The 12,412-nt window shown below is 38.6% G+C and overlaps 1 protein-coding gene and 1 long non-coding RNA gene across 2 annotated transcripts; both read right to left on the bottom strand.

Moving 5' to 3' along the window:
- Positions 1 to 675: 675 nt before the first annotated feature.
- LOC104444556 (pentatricopeptide repeat-containing protein At4g19890) lies at positions 676 to 5,926 on the bottom strand. Its single transcript, XM_039313130.1, has 3 exons — positions 2,866 to 5,926; positions 2,548 to 2,777; positions 676 to 890 (listed from the first exon to the last, which is right to left on the bottom strand). The coding sequence occupies exon 1, from the start codon at positions 5,859 to 5,861 to the stop codon at positions 3,714 to 3,716; it is 2,148 nt and encodes a 715-aa protein (XP_039169064.1). The 5' UTR covers positions 5,862 to 5,926; the 3' UTR covers positions 676 to 890; positions 2,548 to 2,777; positions 2,866 to 3,713.
- A 5,284-nt stretch (positions 5,927 to 11,210) lies between these two features.
- LOC120293096 lies at positions 11,211 to 12,126 on the bottom strand. Its single transcript, XR_005550765.1, has 2 exons — positions 11,899 to 12,126; positions 11,211 to 11,702 (listed from the first exon to the last, which is right to left on the bottom strand). It is a non-coding gene; the product is annotated as an uncharacterized LOC120293096 (long non-coding RNA).
- Positions 12,127 to 12,412: the final 286 nt, after the last annotated feature.

The raw sequence follows: 12,412 nt of genomic DNA, 5'->3' as shown, positions 1-12,412 counted from the left end.
GTCAGCTTAAAAACCAAAGGAAAGTAATTCCATGAAAGCCATCACAATTCTGGAAGGATAAGTGGGCCAAATGTGTTTTGAACAAAATTCGAGCACTAGCAACATAGGAAACAACCCACTTGAGTAAGGCGAGACTTTGTCTTTCCATTGAAGTCTTTGCTATCCACTTGAAGGAACCTTAAATTTAAAAGCCTTGCAAGGCCTTCTTTAATCAAGGAGTATTTAGTTCATCAAGCTTGAGACATATAGCATCTATACTATCAATTCCACGAACATCACCTCCTATCTGGCAAAATGACAAAAAAGAAAATGATAGTTAGAAAAAAACATGATTTACCTAGTTGATCTTCTTCAAGGGGAAAACAATTGTATCTATCTCCTAATGTTGAAAACCATTGATAAACCACATATGAAAGTGCATTTTAGAGATCAATCTCCTTAAAATGGAATGAAGCTTTACAATTTACCCACATTTTCTCCATAATCTTTGATGCTTGCGCATGAGTCAAGCGAGGAGGACCAATGTCAAGATCTCCATTCTCACCCAAACCATTGAATTAAGCATGCGAATGATGACTCGGCTCTCATTTGTCAACAATTTTCAGCTTCATATAATCTAATAAAATGCCAGTACATATGTAGCTTTGACAATTTGAAAGCTTAAAACACATGGAGTACTAGTGGAAATAAACATTGCAATAAACGGTACCTACAGGTACCCAGTATCTTTTACAATAGTTTGTATTTGCAAGCTCATACAGTTCTCTGACCGTTCTTGCTCCATCAAGAGGATCAGCCTCTGCTCATGTTCTTCAGAGTTAGAAAGCAGGGAGAACCCATCTAATATGCGCGTCACCATCTTTTGTTCTTTCCCACTTCAATAGGACCACCTAATGTAAAATAAATAACTGAAAACTGATCAAACAAAAAATAGCATGAGTGAAATGTAAAACAGACTATGCAGGTTCTGCTATGACCATAGATTTTCAAGTCTTTTAATCATCATACGTACGAAACATCTACATGCCAAGGGACAAGCGAATGACATATAAAGATGATATCTTTAAGTTTGGCAGCGAAAAGAGATCTAAATCTTGAGAAATCATATGTTGAAGGTACTGCAACAAAACAACCAGATTCTGAGACACCGTAATATGATGACCAAACCATTCTTATGATGAGAGGTGAAATGAAGCTAAGGGCCCTTTCATGCTTAGACTAAAACAGCAAATCACATGGAAGGTGAAATGGATGAAACTTATCCTAAGTGGTACCCTATTTTGCAAAAATTTCTATATCTAAGAAGATTTATCAAAAAAAAATTGCATTTAGAATGGTGCCACTGCAACTATAAATGCATGTTTGTCTCTTCCAAATTCTAGAAGAAGAAGCTGGAGAAAAAAAAAAAGTACTCCGATTTAAATACTAAACTTTATTGTCTAGCCACGACATGATTGAGTTCCTTTTTCAACAATAATTCAAAAAGGGAGCTGCATTTGCAAGGAAGATCTGTCACAGGGATAAAATCATACTACCTAGCAAGAACATCCGCCCTTATGTCATTTGAAACTTCTTACACAAGTAGCACACACATAAGTCCAGAACCATGAACTGAAGGGTCCAAATTTGGCCATGGAGATAAAGCTAATTCAAAATATGAAAATGATACTTCCATACAAATACTATCATCAAGAAATCGCATCATTGAAACATCGCATCTTTTCTGACAATGGAACAGGGGTCTAATCTGTTGCTGAGAGAATCCAGCTTCCCAGAGGTCTACTTTTTAAACTTCCTTCGAATTTTTTACCTCCTTAGTTATCGTTAACACGAGAAAAATATTTCCTTTGCATCTCTTTCATGTGACAGATAGCTTGCTTTGTTCCTAAAGAAATTACCACTAATTCCCTTCTTTCGTTTGATGAAGAGGTTCATTTATATACAATTATCATATTATGGCATGATAATTTTAGTACTTAGAGTATGAATCATTCTAGCGATCCCTCCTATAGGAAAATATCCAAGTTTACAACCCAAAATATCAACAGCTGTTTGATCTTCCAAGGAGCTTGTGAGAGTCAAATTTATTTTAACAGGGTTGACTTCAAGCCCCAAAACTGCCTGTCAAAACAGAAAAATAAATCTGTCCAGAAATAATTCAATGTCACTTGTGCATAAGATCATTTGCTTCTTAGCAGAAGTTGATAAAATAGGTTGTCCCATAGAACTCTTACATAATTTAAAACCATTCACAAATTAAAGTCTTCTCAGTATTACTAATATAGCTGTCTATTAAATTCAACCAAGTTACTTTTCATCTCATTGATTTCCACATTATCACTCAGTCATAGATCACAGTCCTGTAAAAGTTAAGAGAAGAAGAGAGGAGGAGAACTCGGTTCAACATGTCAGTTACTAGTCTACAATCAACATGTTGTCCACAGCAAACAAGAGGGATGTGCTACCATTCTGATCAGAATAACTAAAAAGCATGCAAATTGCTATTCCAAATATAGAGGCCGATAATTTACAGTGATGGAGAAGTACCACTTCATAAGGCACCTGCTGCTTTGCAACCCTGCTCTTGTAAGCACCGATGTTTATACTGTCATGCATCCATTAGTTAGCTCCTTCGCTTTGGGCTTGCAGTGAGGAGGATAAAGATCAAAGTCTCCATTATCAGCCAAACTAAGGAGCTTAGAATTAAGCATGCAAAATTCATGGAGCTCTCATTTTCAAACAATTGCAGCTTTTTATCCAATAAAACCTGCCATAATCTGCAGAACATATGTAGCACTATAACTTGCAAGCTTAAAAACGCATTAGGTATTAGCGGAAACGAACACTTCAATAAATGTTACTCACATGTACAGGAGTATTTTCCACAGTAGTTTGTACTTGCAAGCTCATACAGTTCTCTGATACTTTTGCCTCCATAAGTAGAATCAGGCTCTGCTTCAGGTTCTTTGGAATTGTGGGAGAATCCATCCAATACACGTGTATCTAAGATAATTTAACTCAAAACTGATCAAATAAAAATAGCATGAGTGAACTCAGAAACTGACTATCCAAGTACCAGTATGCCCAGGGATTTTGTCAAGTCCTCTACTCTTCATGTGTGTGAGACACATGCATGCCCAAGGACAAGCAAATGACAAAAAAAGATAACATCTTCCAGATTCAGCAGGGAAAGGAGAATCTAAATCTTGAGAAATCGATTTGAAAGAAGCTGAACGTATTGAAAGAAAAGAACTAGATCCTGAGACACTGTCAATCGATGAACATGCCATTCTAATGGTGAAAGGTGAACTGGCAGAAAGTTATGCTAAGTGCCATTTCATGCTTAGATTTAAACAGCATATCAAGTGAAAGGCAAACTCGGAAAAACTTATCCAAAGTGCTATCATATCGTGAAACAATTTCTATATCAAAAAAGATTGATCAGTAATCACCGGCTTAGAATAGTCACACGACCTCTTTTCTGACCTAAACACGGAGGTCTAATCTGTTACTGAAATAATAGGAATATAAGAAAATCCAGCTTCCCAGAGGTCCAATTTTCAAATTTTCTTTGAATTATTTTCAATAAAATCAGACTTAGATCATATTCGAATTCATTACCAAATCTATACAACATCAAATAATAAAATGTACAAAAATCTCAATATTCTCAACAGGCCATCTCTGCACTTTCTGTTGATCTGCTTTAGCAATTATGTTGATCCATCAACTAAGTTGAGAGTGGCAGCATTTCCTTCACGGATCCTTTTGGTCAGATCTGAAAGAAGAGCATATTTGTTGCTTTCGTAACAAGCAGTCATAAATGCAGCTAATGTTACACGATCCACTTTGGTTTCCTTGTCAGTTAATTTATGGAAGAACAGTGCCGCCATTCCCACTTTTTTCTCACTGCAAAGCTTCCTCACTAATGTATTCACAGTTCGGATCCAGAGTTTATTTTCTAATCTCTCCAAAATTAGCAATGCATTAGCAGATTCATTTTTTTTGCAGTATTCATAGGCCAACGTCAGTCGAGTAACCTCACATGGGGTAAGTCCCTTGTCTAGCATCGAGTCGTATAGTCGACGAGCCTCCTTCAACCTGGACTCTTTGCAAAGTCCACTGATCAAAGCACAGTAAGTGATACTGTCAGGAAGACATCCATGGTCACTCATCCTGTGGAAAAATTTTATTGCCAAGTTGGCATTCCCATCCCGACAGAATCCACCAATCATGGACGTGTAGGTTTTTTTGGTAGGAACTAACCCGAGCCTGATTGCTTCTTCAAAAATCTTTTTGCTTTCTTTCATTCTCTTTTGCTTACATAAGGCAGAAATCATTATGGTGTATGTGTGTATATCAGGTTGCACAGCAAGTTTAATCATCCTACTCAGAAGTGCTAGGGCTTCCTCAATGCTGGCCCTCTTGCACTGCTCATTTATGAGTATACTATATGTGAACAGATCAGCTTCCAGTCCACTTCGGAAACATTTTTTCAGCATTTTGCAAGCCTCTTCAAACTTACCCCTCTTACAAAGACCATCAATAAGCGCATTGTACGTACAGATGTTAGGACTGAAGCCCGCATCTGTCATTATGCCCATCAACTCATATGCTCTTTCAAAATTCCCACCTTTACAATGGCCATCAATGAGAGTCGTGTATGTATTGGTGTTAGGAATCAATCCTTGTTCTTGCATTCTGCTGAATAACATCTCTGCACGGTTCATCTTGTTTTCTCTGCAATAGCCACTAATCATGGCAGTGTACGTAAGCACGTTCGGTTTGTAATTTTCACTCCGGACTAGCTTAAGGAAGAGTCTAAATGCCTTATCACTCCAACCCTTCTTGCAGAGACCATCAATTAATGCCGTATGAGTATACACATTTGGCTTCCAACCCTTTCTAACCATTTCCTCCAGGAGCTCAAATCCTTGCTTGATGCTGCCTTTCTTGCATAACCCATTCATCAGTGAGGTATAATTTAACACATTCGGTGCCAAACCCATATCAGCCATCTTCCGAAAATACCAGATAGCTCGAGTCACAAACCCCTTCTCACAAAACGAATTGGTGATCAAGGTAAGAGTAGCATTATCAATAACGAAATCTCTATCAATCAGTTTTCTCAACCAAGCGTCTGCCTCCAGAATACTCCCCATTCGACAGTAAGCAACGACCATCAGCTTGTAACTATTAGGATCAGGACAAACCCCTCTCTCAGACAAATAATCAAACACGTTCTCTGCATAGTCAAGAAAACCCCTTCCGACGGCTACCTCCATGACGAAATTCATCAACCGGGTAGTGGGCACCAGACCCTGATTCTGCATTTCAAGCGCCATATCAATAGCCTCCTTCAACCTCCCAATCTCAGCAAAGCTTTTGACCATACACTGCATTACCTCATTGGCCCTCTCCGAGTTACCATTCCCGATCAACGACGCGGCACAGACCATATAAAGCCGCATAAAGTGCCGAAACTTATCATACCCAATGGCCCAGTAGAAGAAACTCAACGCCACCATCGAACCAGCCTCGTTGGCCAGGGAGGCGACGACGGTAATGGCCTGTTCAGGAGTCAGAGTCTCACAATTTACGCTCAGACTGAGGCGCGGAGGCGATGCTCTCACGTGGGCACGCTTGTAGTAAGCATCGCGCACCATCGAACAGATCGATGCGACGACGGAATGAGGCTGGCAGGACGGCGAAGAGTCGGGTTGCGGTGAAGGGTAGTCACCAGAGGAGGAGTGACAGAGCGGCCGGAGAGTGGGTCGGGGGTGAAGGAGGGAGTAGGCGCTCGAAGTCGCCGAGAGTGTCTGGGAGAGTCGCCGAGGTCGGAGAAAGTTGAGGGAAACCATGAAAACATTCAACGATAGACGAGAGAGGATTTGGCGATGGCGGTCTTGAGTTGCAGAAGAAGAAGAAGAAGATGAAGATGAAAAGAATCGGTTCGACTTAAATAAATAAAGGTTATGATGAACTCATGATGCTTGCCTCTGGAATGTTATTTATTTTTGGTACCTTAAGTAGAGCAATGTTAGTTAAGCTTATTGCCACGTTACTCGGAATACGGGAAAAATCTCAAAAAGAGTTATAAATCTATTGGACTAGCCAATTCAATCTTAAAGCAATTTTGCTAATTTGTCAATATTCATTTTCATCAATTTTGATCGAAATAATTATGTCGACAAATTCATTAAAAAAAAAAAAAAAGGATTAAATTGGGAAAATTAAATGTTTAAGATTGAATTGACTATTATAATAAATTTAGAACTTTTTAATAATTCACTTCTTTGAATTCCCTAGTGCATATCAACAAAGTTCATTGTGAAGGATGGCAGGGCAAAAGGTTCTAAACCTGAAACGATTTTAGTTTTGGGCCAAAGGCTTGATCATATATTCTAATAATTGATAAAATCAATATACTTTCTTTTATAATAGATAATATACTTAGTAGAAAATTCAAAGTCAAATTAACCCTTCATTATCTAGTAATGATTTTAGTTCATCTCTGTTTACCAAGTCGAATCCTCCATGCCATGGTAAATCTATTGGGCTCAAGTGATTCATTAAAAGATTTTAAAATTACATGATGAATACGCTTGGAGGAACCATAAAGTCTTCCATTCCTTGTCAATAATTTGAATGCTATTGTGACCTTAAATCTAGATTTTGTCGTGGCAATCTATTGCAAACATTTTAACTTCTAATACGTTAACAATTTTTGTAAAATTCAGTAATCAATGCTTCGAAAATGGTACATATCATTGAATGACATTAGTGTTTAGTTGAACAAAAAAACACATTTAAATCAATACTTTTCTTCATAAAGTAAGTATAATATAAAAGTGTCCTGGATCAAATTGCATGAAAAAACATTAGTCAAAAATCAATAGGGCACTTAAATTTTTTTCCAATAAAAATGAAAATCACAAATCTGGAGTACCAACTGTCGACCACCTGCCGTTTAACCGTCTTTCAAATTCCACCGCCATTTTCTCACTATATAAGCACTCCTTGCCCGACTTTCTTCACATCCCTCTCTCACTCCATCTCAATCGATCGCTCTCTCCTCCCCCAACACTTTCTCACGCTCTCATCTCCCTTTTTCGGTCCTCTCTCGCCGTCGTCCCGAAGCAAGACTTCCCCCCTAAGTCTTGACTCGCTCGTTTCAGATTGGTGTTGGAATTGGAATTGGTGGGGCTTTATCCTTCTCCTTGTAATTCTCTCGGACTCCGGTAACGTTCTGATCCCTTCCGAGTGCTTCATGAACATTTTCTTTTTCTGGGTATTCATCGTCAATTCCTTGGCTGTTGTTGATCGGGGCCAAAAGAATCGAGTTCCTGTTCGTGTTTATTGTCGTCATCTGATAACGAGGCCAAGATCATGACGTGGCCATGCTTTATGAAGTCAGCCGTTTCCTTTTGTATCATATTTTCTGTCTTGTTCAGTGAACTCCGAAATATTGTGTGGACATGGCATTACTCACTGAATATCTCTTGTTGTTATCTTCTCGATCCAGACTTTGTTCAAGTGAACATCCTTTATGGAGATTCTTGGCAATGCTACTTTCTTGATTCTGGTGAGGAAACATCGTGATGCTTGTCTTTTTCCTTCACCTGCTCAAATTTTCGTCTCCTTTTGCCTCAAGTAAATTTTTGCATGTTAATCTGATTCTCATAGGAAAAATCGGAAAGTTTGTGGAATGGTATATTTACCTGTTGATGACTGCATCAAGAGAGCCTTATTGTATGTTCTTGCTGCTGGGCATGCATTGACAATGCCATTAAAAATGCATAAGGCCTTAACCTTTCTCTTCGTAATTCTCTTCCACTCCAATAATTTTGAAATCCCTACCAATAGCTTTGTAATTTTTAATTTTCTTTTATGGGTATTAATCGTCAATTCAACGGCTGTTGATAATTGGGGGCATAAGAACCAAGTTCCGCTATGTGTTCATCATCGTCATCTAGCAATGAGCACAAGATCATGACAAGGCCATGTTTCATGTAATCATCTGTTTCCTTTTGTGTATTTTCAATCTAGTTCAATGAACTCTGAGATATTGTGTGAACATGGCATTTTGCTTATGTAATCATCTGTATCTTTTGTATTGTATTTTCAATCTTACTCATTAAACTCTGAGATATTGTATGAAGATGGAACTTTTTACTGAATATTTCTTGTTCGTATCTTTTCGGTCCAGACATTGTTCAAGTGAACATCTCTTATTAGAGATTCTTGGCAATGCACTTTCTTGATGCTAGGTGAGGAAACATTGAGATGCTTTTCTTTTCCTTCATCTGCTTAAATTTTCATCATTTTTTGCCTCAAGTAAGTTTTCACGTGTTGATCTGATTCTTATGGGCGGAATCGATAAGTTTCTGAAAGTGGTCAACGTTCTATATCAAGAGGGCCCCAATGTTCTTGCTGCTGGGCAAGCATTGATGATTCTGTTAAAAAAGTGTAAGGCCTTAACCTTCTACTCCTAATTCTCTTTGACTCCAGTAATGTTGAAATCCCTACCAACCGCTTCATTAGTTTTTTTTTTCTTGGATGGCTGTTGATAACTGGGGCCAAAAGAATCAAGTTCTGATTCGTTTTTATCATCGTCATCTGGCAACAAGCACAAGATCATTGATAAGGCCATGCTTTCTGTAATCATCTTTTTCCCTTAGTATTGTATTTTCAGTCTTTTTAAATGAACTGTCAAATATTTTGTGAACATGACATTTTTCACAAAATATTTCTTGTTCGTTTCTTTTCAGTTCAGACTTTGTTCAAACGATCTTTCATGGGAGAATCTTGGCAATGCCACTTTCTTGAACACTGTGATACTTTTCTTTTCCTTGAACTTCTCAAATTTCCATCCCCTTTCGCCTCAAGTCAGTTTTTGCGTGTTCATCTGATTCCTGTAGGTAGAATCAGAAAGTTTGTGGAAGTGGTCAACAGTTTTTTGTTGATGACTGTATCAAGGGGCCTTATTCTATGTTCTTGCAGCTGGGATTCACTGACTATGCTGTTAAAATTGTCTTCCGTGACATCACAGATGTAAGCAAATGATACGCCTCATTCTCAGCAATTCTCGTACTCTTATAGGAGAATTCTTTTTTTTTTTTTTTTTTTTGGATCGGAGGGAGAACTTATTTTAAGTGCTGGATTCCCTTGCTCATTATCGATTTCTCCGAATCTCAGCATACTAGGCTTGGGATATGTGCAAATGGAGCGATTCCAGAACAGTAAGTACTGGAGGAAGATCGGCAGTTATAAATCATAAAAGTGTTTCATCTCCTCGTGCCTTTTGAGTCAAGACTTGCTTGGTGAAATATCCCAGAATCAAGTCCAGTGCTCTCTGCAAGTAGAATCTTCTTTTACGTCTTCTTCTTTATGGAGGACCATTATTACGTCTTGCATATTGCACCAGAACTTGTTGACTTGCTCATAAAAATGAAATAATTTGTCAAAGCTGCCCGCATCAGCATGTAGATAAATGTTTGGAGTGAACCCTGGTGTTGGGATTCCCGATCAGTAGTTGTCAAATCATGTGGGCAAGCACATTGCTGTTTCAGACTGCTTATAGGATCAAACAAGCGTTATTCGAAATTATAGTGTGACTTCTACCAGAAGTCGGGGTAGCTTGATCTATTTCTACGTATGATGCTTTTCAAGGTGTTTCCATTCCTGAAGACATAGTAAGCCACTAAACCACATACACAGCTGGTCTGGTACCTGGTGCCCGACTCATTCAAAATATATGACAGCTACACAAGCAGCCAAGAGGTGGTTCAAGATAGTAAGTCTGTTGTGAAGGACTGAGGAAGAAGTGAAACAACTTGAGCTGAAGTAAATCATGGATTTATGAAGGAGATCAGATCAAGTCATGACTGGAAGGCTTGTCATTTTGGAGTTGTCTCTGGACCTAACAAACGGAGCATGTCCCTCAGGCCAATTGACTGACCCTCTTTCAAGTGAACTGATTTTGAAGCTTCAATAGCAAGCTTTTGTTTAGTTTATTTCTGAACATAGTGAGGTCTATCTTGAGTATGTTTAAGTGGGCAGAACACTTGTATTCCGTTGGAGATTGCTGAAACATCTGTGAAAATGGCTTGCTATTGTCTATTGAAAGACAATTACCTGTACGGGTTATGAATTCAAGATGTACTGGAGTATCTGCCTCCTCATCAACCAAACTGTAAAATTTGTTTGAGATAATAGTGGATTTAAACTCCCGGCAAGTCTCGGGAAGTGGACGTAGGCACCGAGTTTGGGCCAAACCACTATAAATCTATTGAGCAAATTCTCTATCCCTTACTCCTATAATTTGATTTACTTCACTCATTTATGTACTTGTGCTCAGACTTGCATATCATTTCAGCATATTTACTTTAGTGTTTCCTTGTATAGTTTGGGAGAGAAGTCCTGAGTTTTTGCTAGAAGGAAAATACTGATGTCGACTTAGCTATTCAATAATTTAATTGCTTCTTGTTTTCTTTGCACCATTATTAAACAAGCCGGTAGCTTGTCTCCCACTTTTAACATCTAAGAGCAGACGTTTCAATAGAATTCTGAGAACAGAGGATGCCTGCTCTTTTTCAAATAGGTGGTAAACATAGGACAAACTCCAAATCAAGTAACTTGGGAGATGCTCTAAGGATTTCTTCTTCTGATCCTGCTTTTTTCCTTTATACATAAGTTATCGTAGTTTGTTCAACATATTTTTGTCATACTAATCCGGCTTTGTGCTTCTGGATCGATTCATCTTTATTTTACTTTGCCACATAGATTCCTGTGGACCAAGAAGATCTTTCTCCTTCCGAGATGATCAATTGATAATGGTCGCTTTAGCCAAGGAAGATATACTTCTGTCTGTACAATAAGGGCGTGAGAGAATAAGAAATGCAACCCAACGGTTCTGGGATTCTGCTTGTGCCACGCCTCATAAGGAGCTCTAGGGCTGCTTTGAGGTGATGAAATCTACAGCGAAGATACACTAATGAACTTCTATTTTTATTAATACCCTGCTTCTGTCATGCTTATGAATTCCTGCCATGATTAACTTCTGTTTTCTTCATTTCTGCATCAGACTACATGCCTAGTTTTTCTCCGACGAATGTGGTAGTCCAATCTTAAACACAGGAGACTTCCTTCAAAATAAAAGAACGAGCTCATTCAATGCTAAAAATGGGATGAGGACGATAGAACCTAAATGTAATTAATCCAAGCACAGTTTCATCCCTCTTCTAATTTCTATTATCGGCATGAATCCAGTTATAAAAATGATGACATTAATAAGCCGGCTGAACAAACTTATATAACGATCTTTGTACAGAGGAAAATCACAATGCAGACACCAGCAAGACCTTCACCCAATACCAGCACGGCCAAATAGCAAATAGCAGACCAACGATCTCACATGATTTTCAACTCAGAGAGTCCTCTACCTAATTCATCCTAATCAAAGTCCAGCGCCTGTGAATACTAGTTGCTTGAAAATTTTGCCAAAAACTGCCGACCCTCCTAGAGTTTGTCTTGTTCAAACATTCTGAGCACAGCAGTGACGAACTTGCACGTTAGCAAGAAAGATGATCTCCTTGCCATCAATGACAGATTTGCGGAATGAATTCATTGGACTATCAGGATCTCCATCTGCCAGTATTTGGCTCAGACAGGTAGGGAAAAAGTCTGCGGACGAACCATACCTTTTCACAACAAAAAACCGAATGGTCAGAGGAGAGGGTAAAAAGTCCATTTTATGTTTATCCGTGAAAGCAGCTAAAGCAAATGTAGTTTTGAGCTCTTTACGATTTACTTAACAAACATGGACAGGAATGTAGTTTTGAGCTCCTTAAGATTATCTTATCCAATCAGCAAAACAAGAGAAATCTCGATGCTCACAATTTCAACTTCACTGCAAGGTCAAAGGTTTCTTCGATTTAACTGCCATGCAAATTGATCAGCAGCCATTACAGCACCCGATGCCGCTCCAATGGAACCATCATACCTGTCACAGATGAGGGAAATGCATGCTGAAGCATTATCTGCAATATCTGATTGCTTAAAACTGCATACTATGCTTTCATTATAGTCCTAAACCAATTCTATCCATCAACATCTATGCTCACAGTGCCACCAAGATGAAAGCCGTCGTCTGCATGACAAAGCCCCTTCACCAGCAGAATTTGATGCGCTCATGCATCTTGCGCAGAACCAATTCTCATGGATTGACGTAACAAGGTCTGCCATCAAAATCACATACACCACACATTAACCAATATATGTACAGCAAGCCACATCAAAGTGAACGTCAAAGTCTAGCTTGTGCATTTGATGCTTACAAGAAAATGCGAAATTTGGATTAAAAAAGATAACTGCAATCTTTTATCTGTTTTCTTCCTCCTTCAAAGTGAGA

This window comes from Eucalyptus grandis, chromosome 5 (genome assembly GCF_016545825.1).
Source record: "Eucalyptus grandis isolate ANBG69807.140 chromosome 5, ASM1654582v1, whole genome shotgun sequence".
NCBI lineage: Eukaryota > Viridiplantae > Streptophyta > Magnoliopsida > Myrtales > Myrtaceae > Eucalyptus > Eucalyptus grandis.
The sequence above is the reverse complement of the archived record's forward strand: the minus strand, read 5'-3'. Positions and strand labels throughout refer to the sequence as shown.

Coding starts and splice junctions, on each gene's coding strand:
- LOC104444556 (XM_039313130.1), bottom strand. CDS start 5,861: ATGGTTTCCCTCAACTTTCTCCGACCTCGGCGACTCTCCCAGACACTC.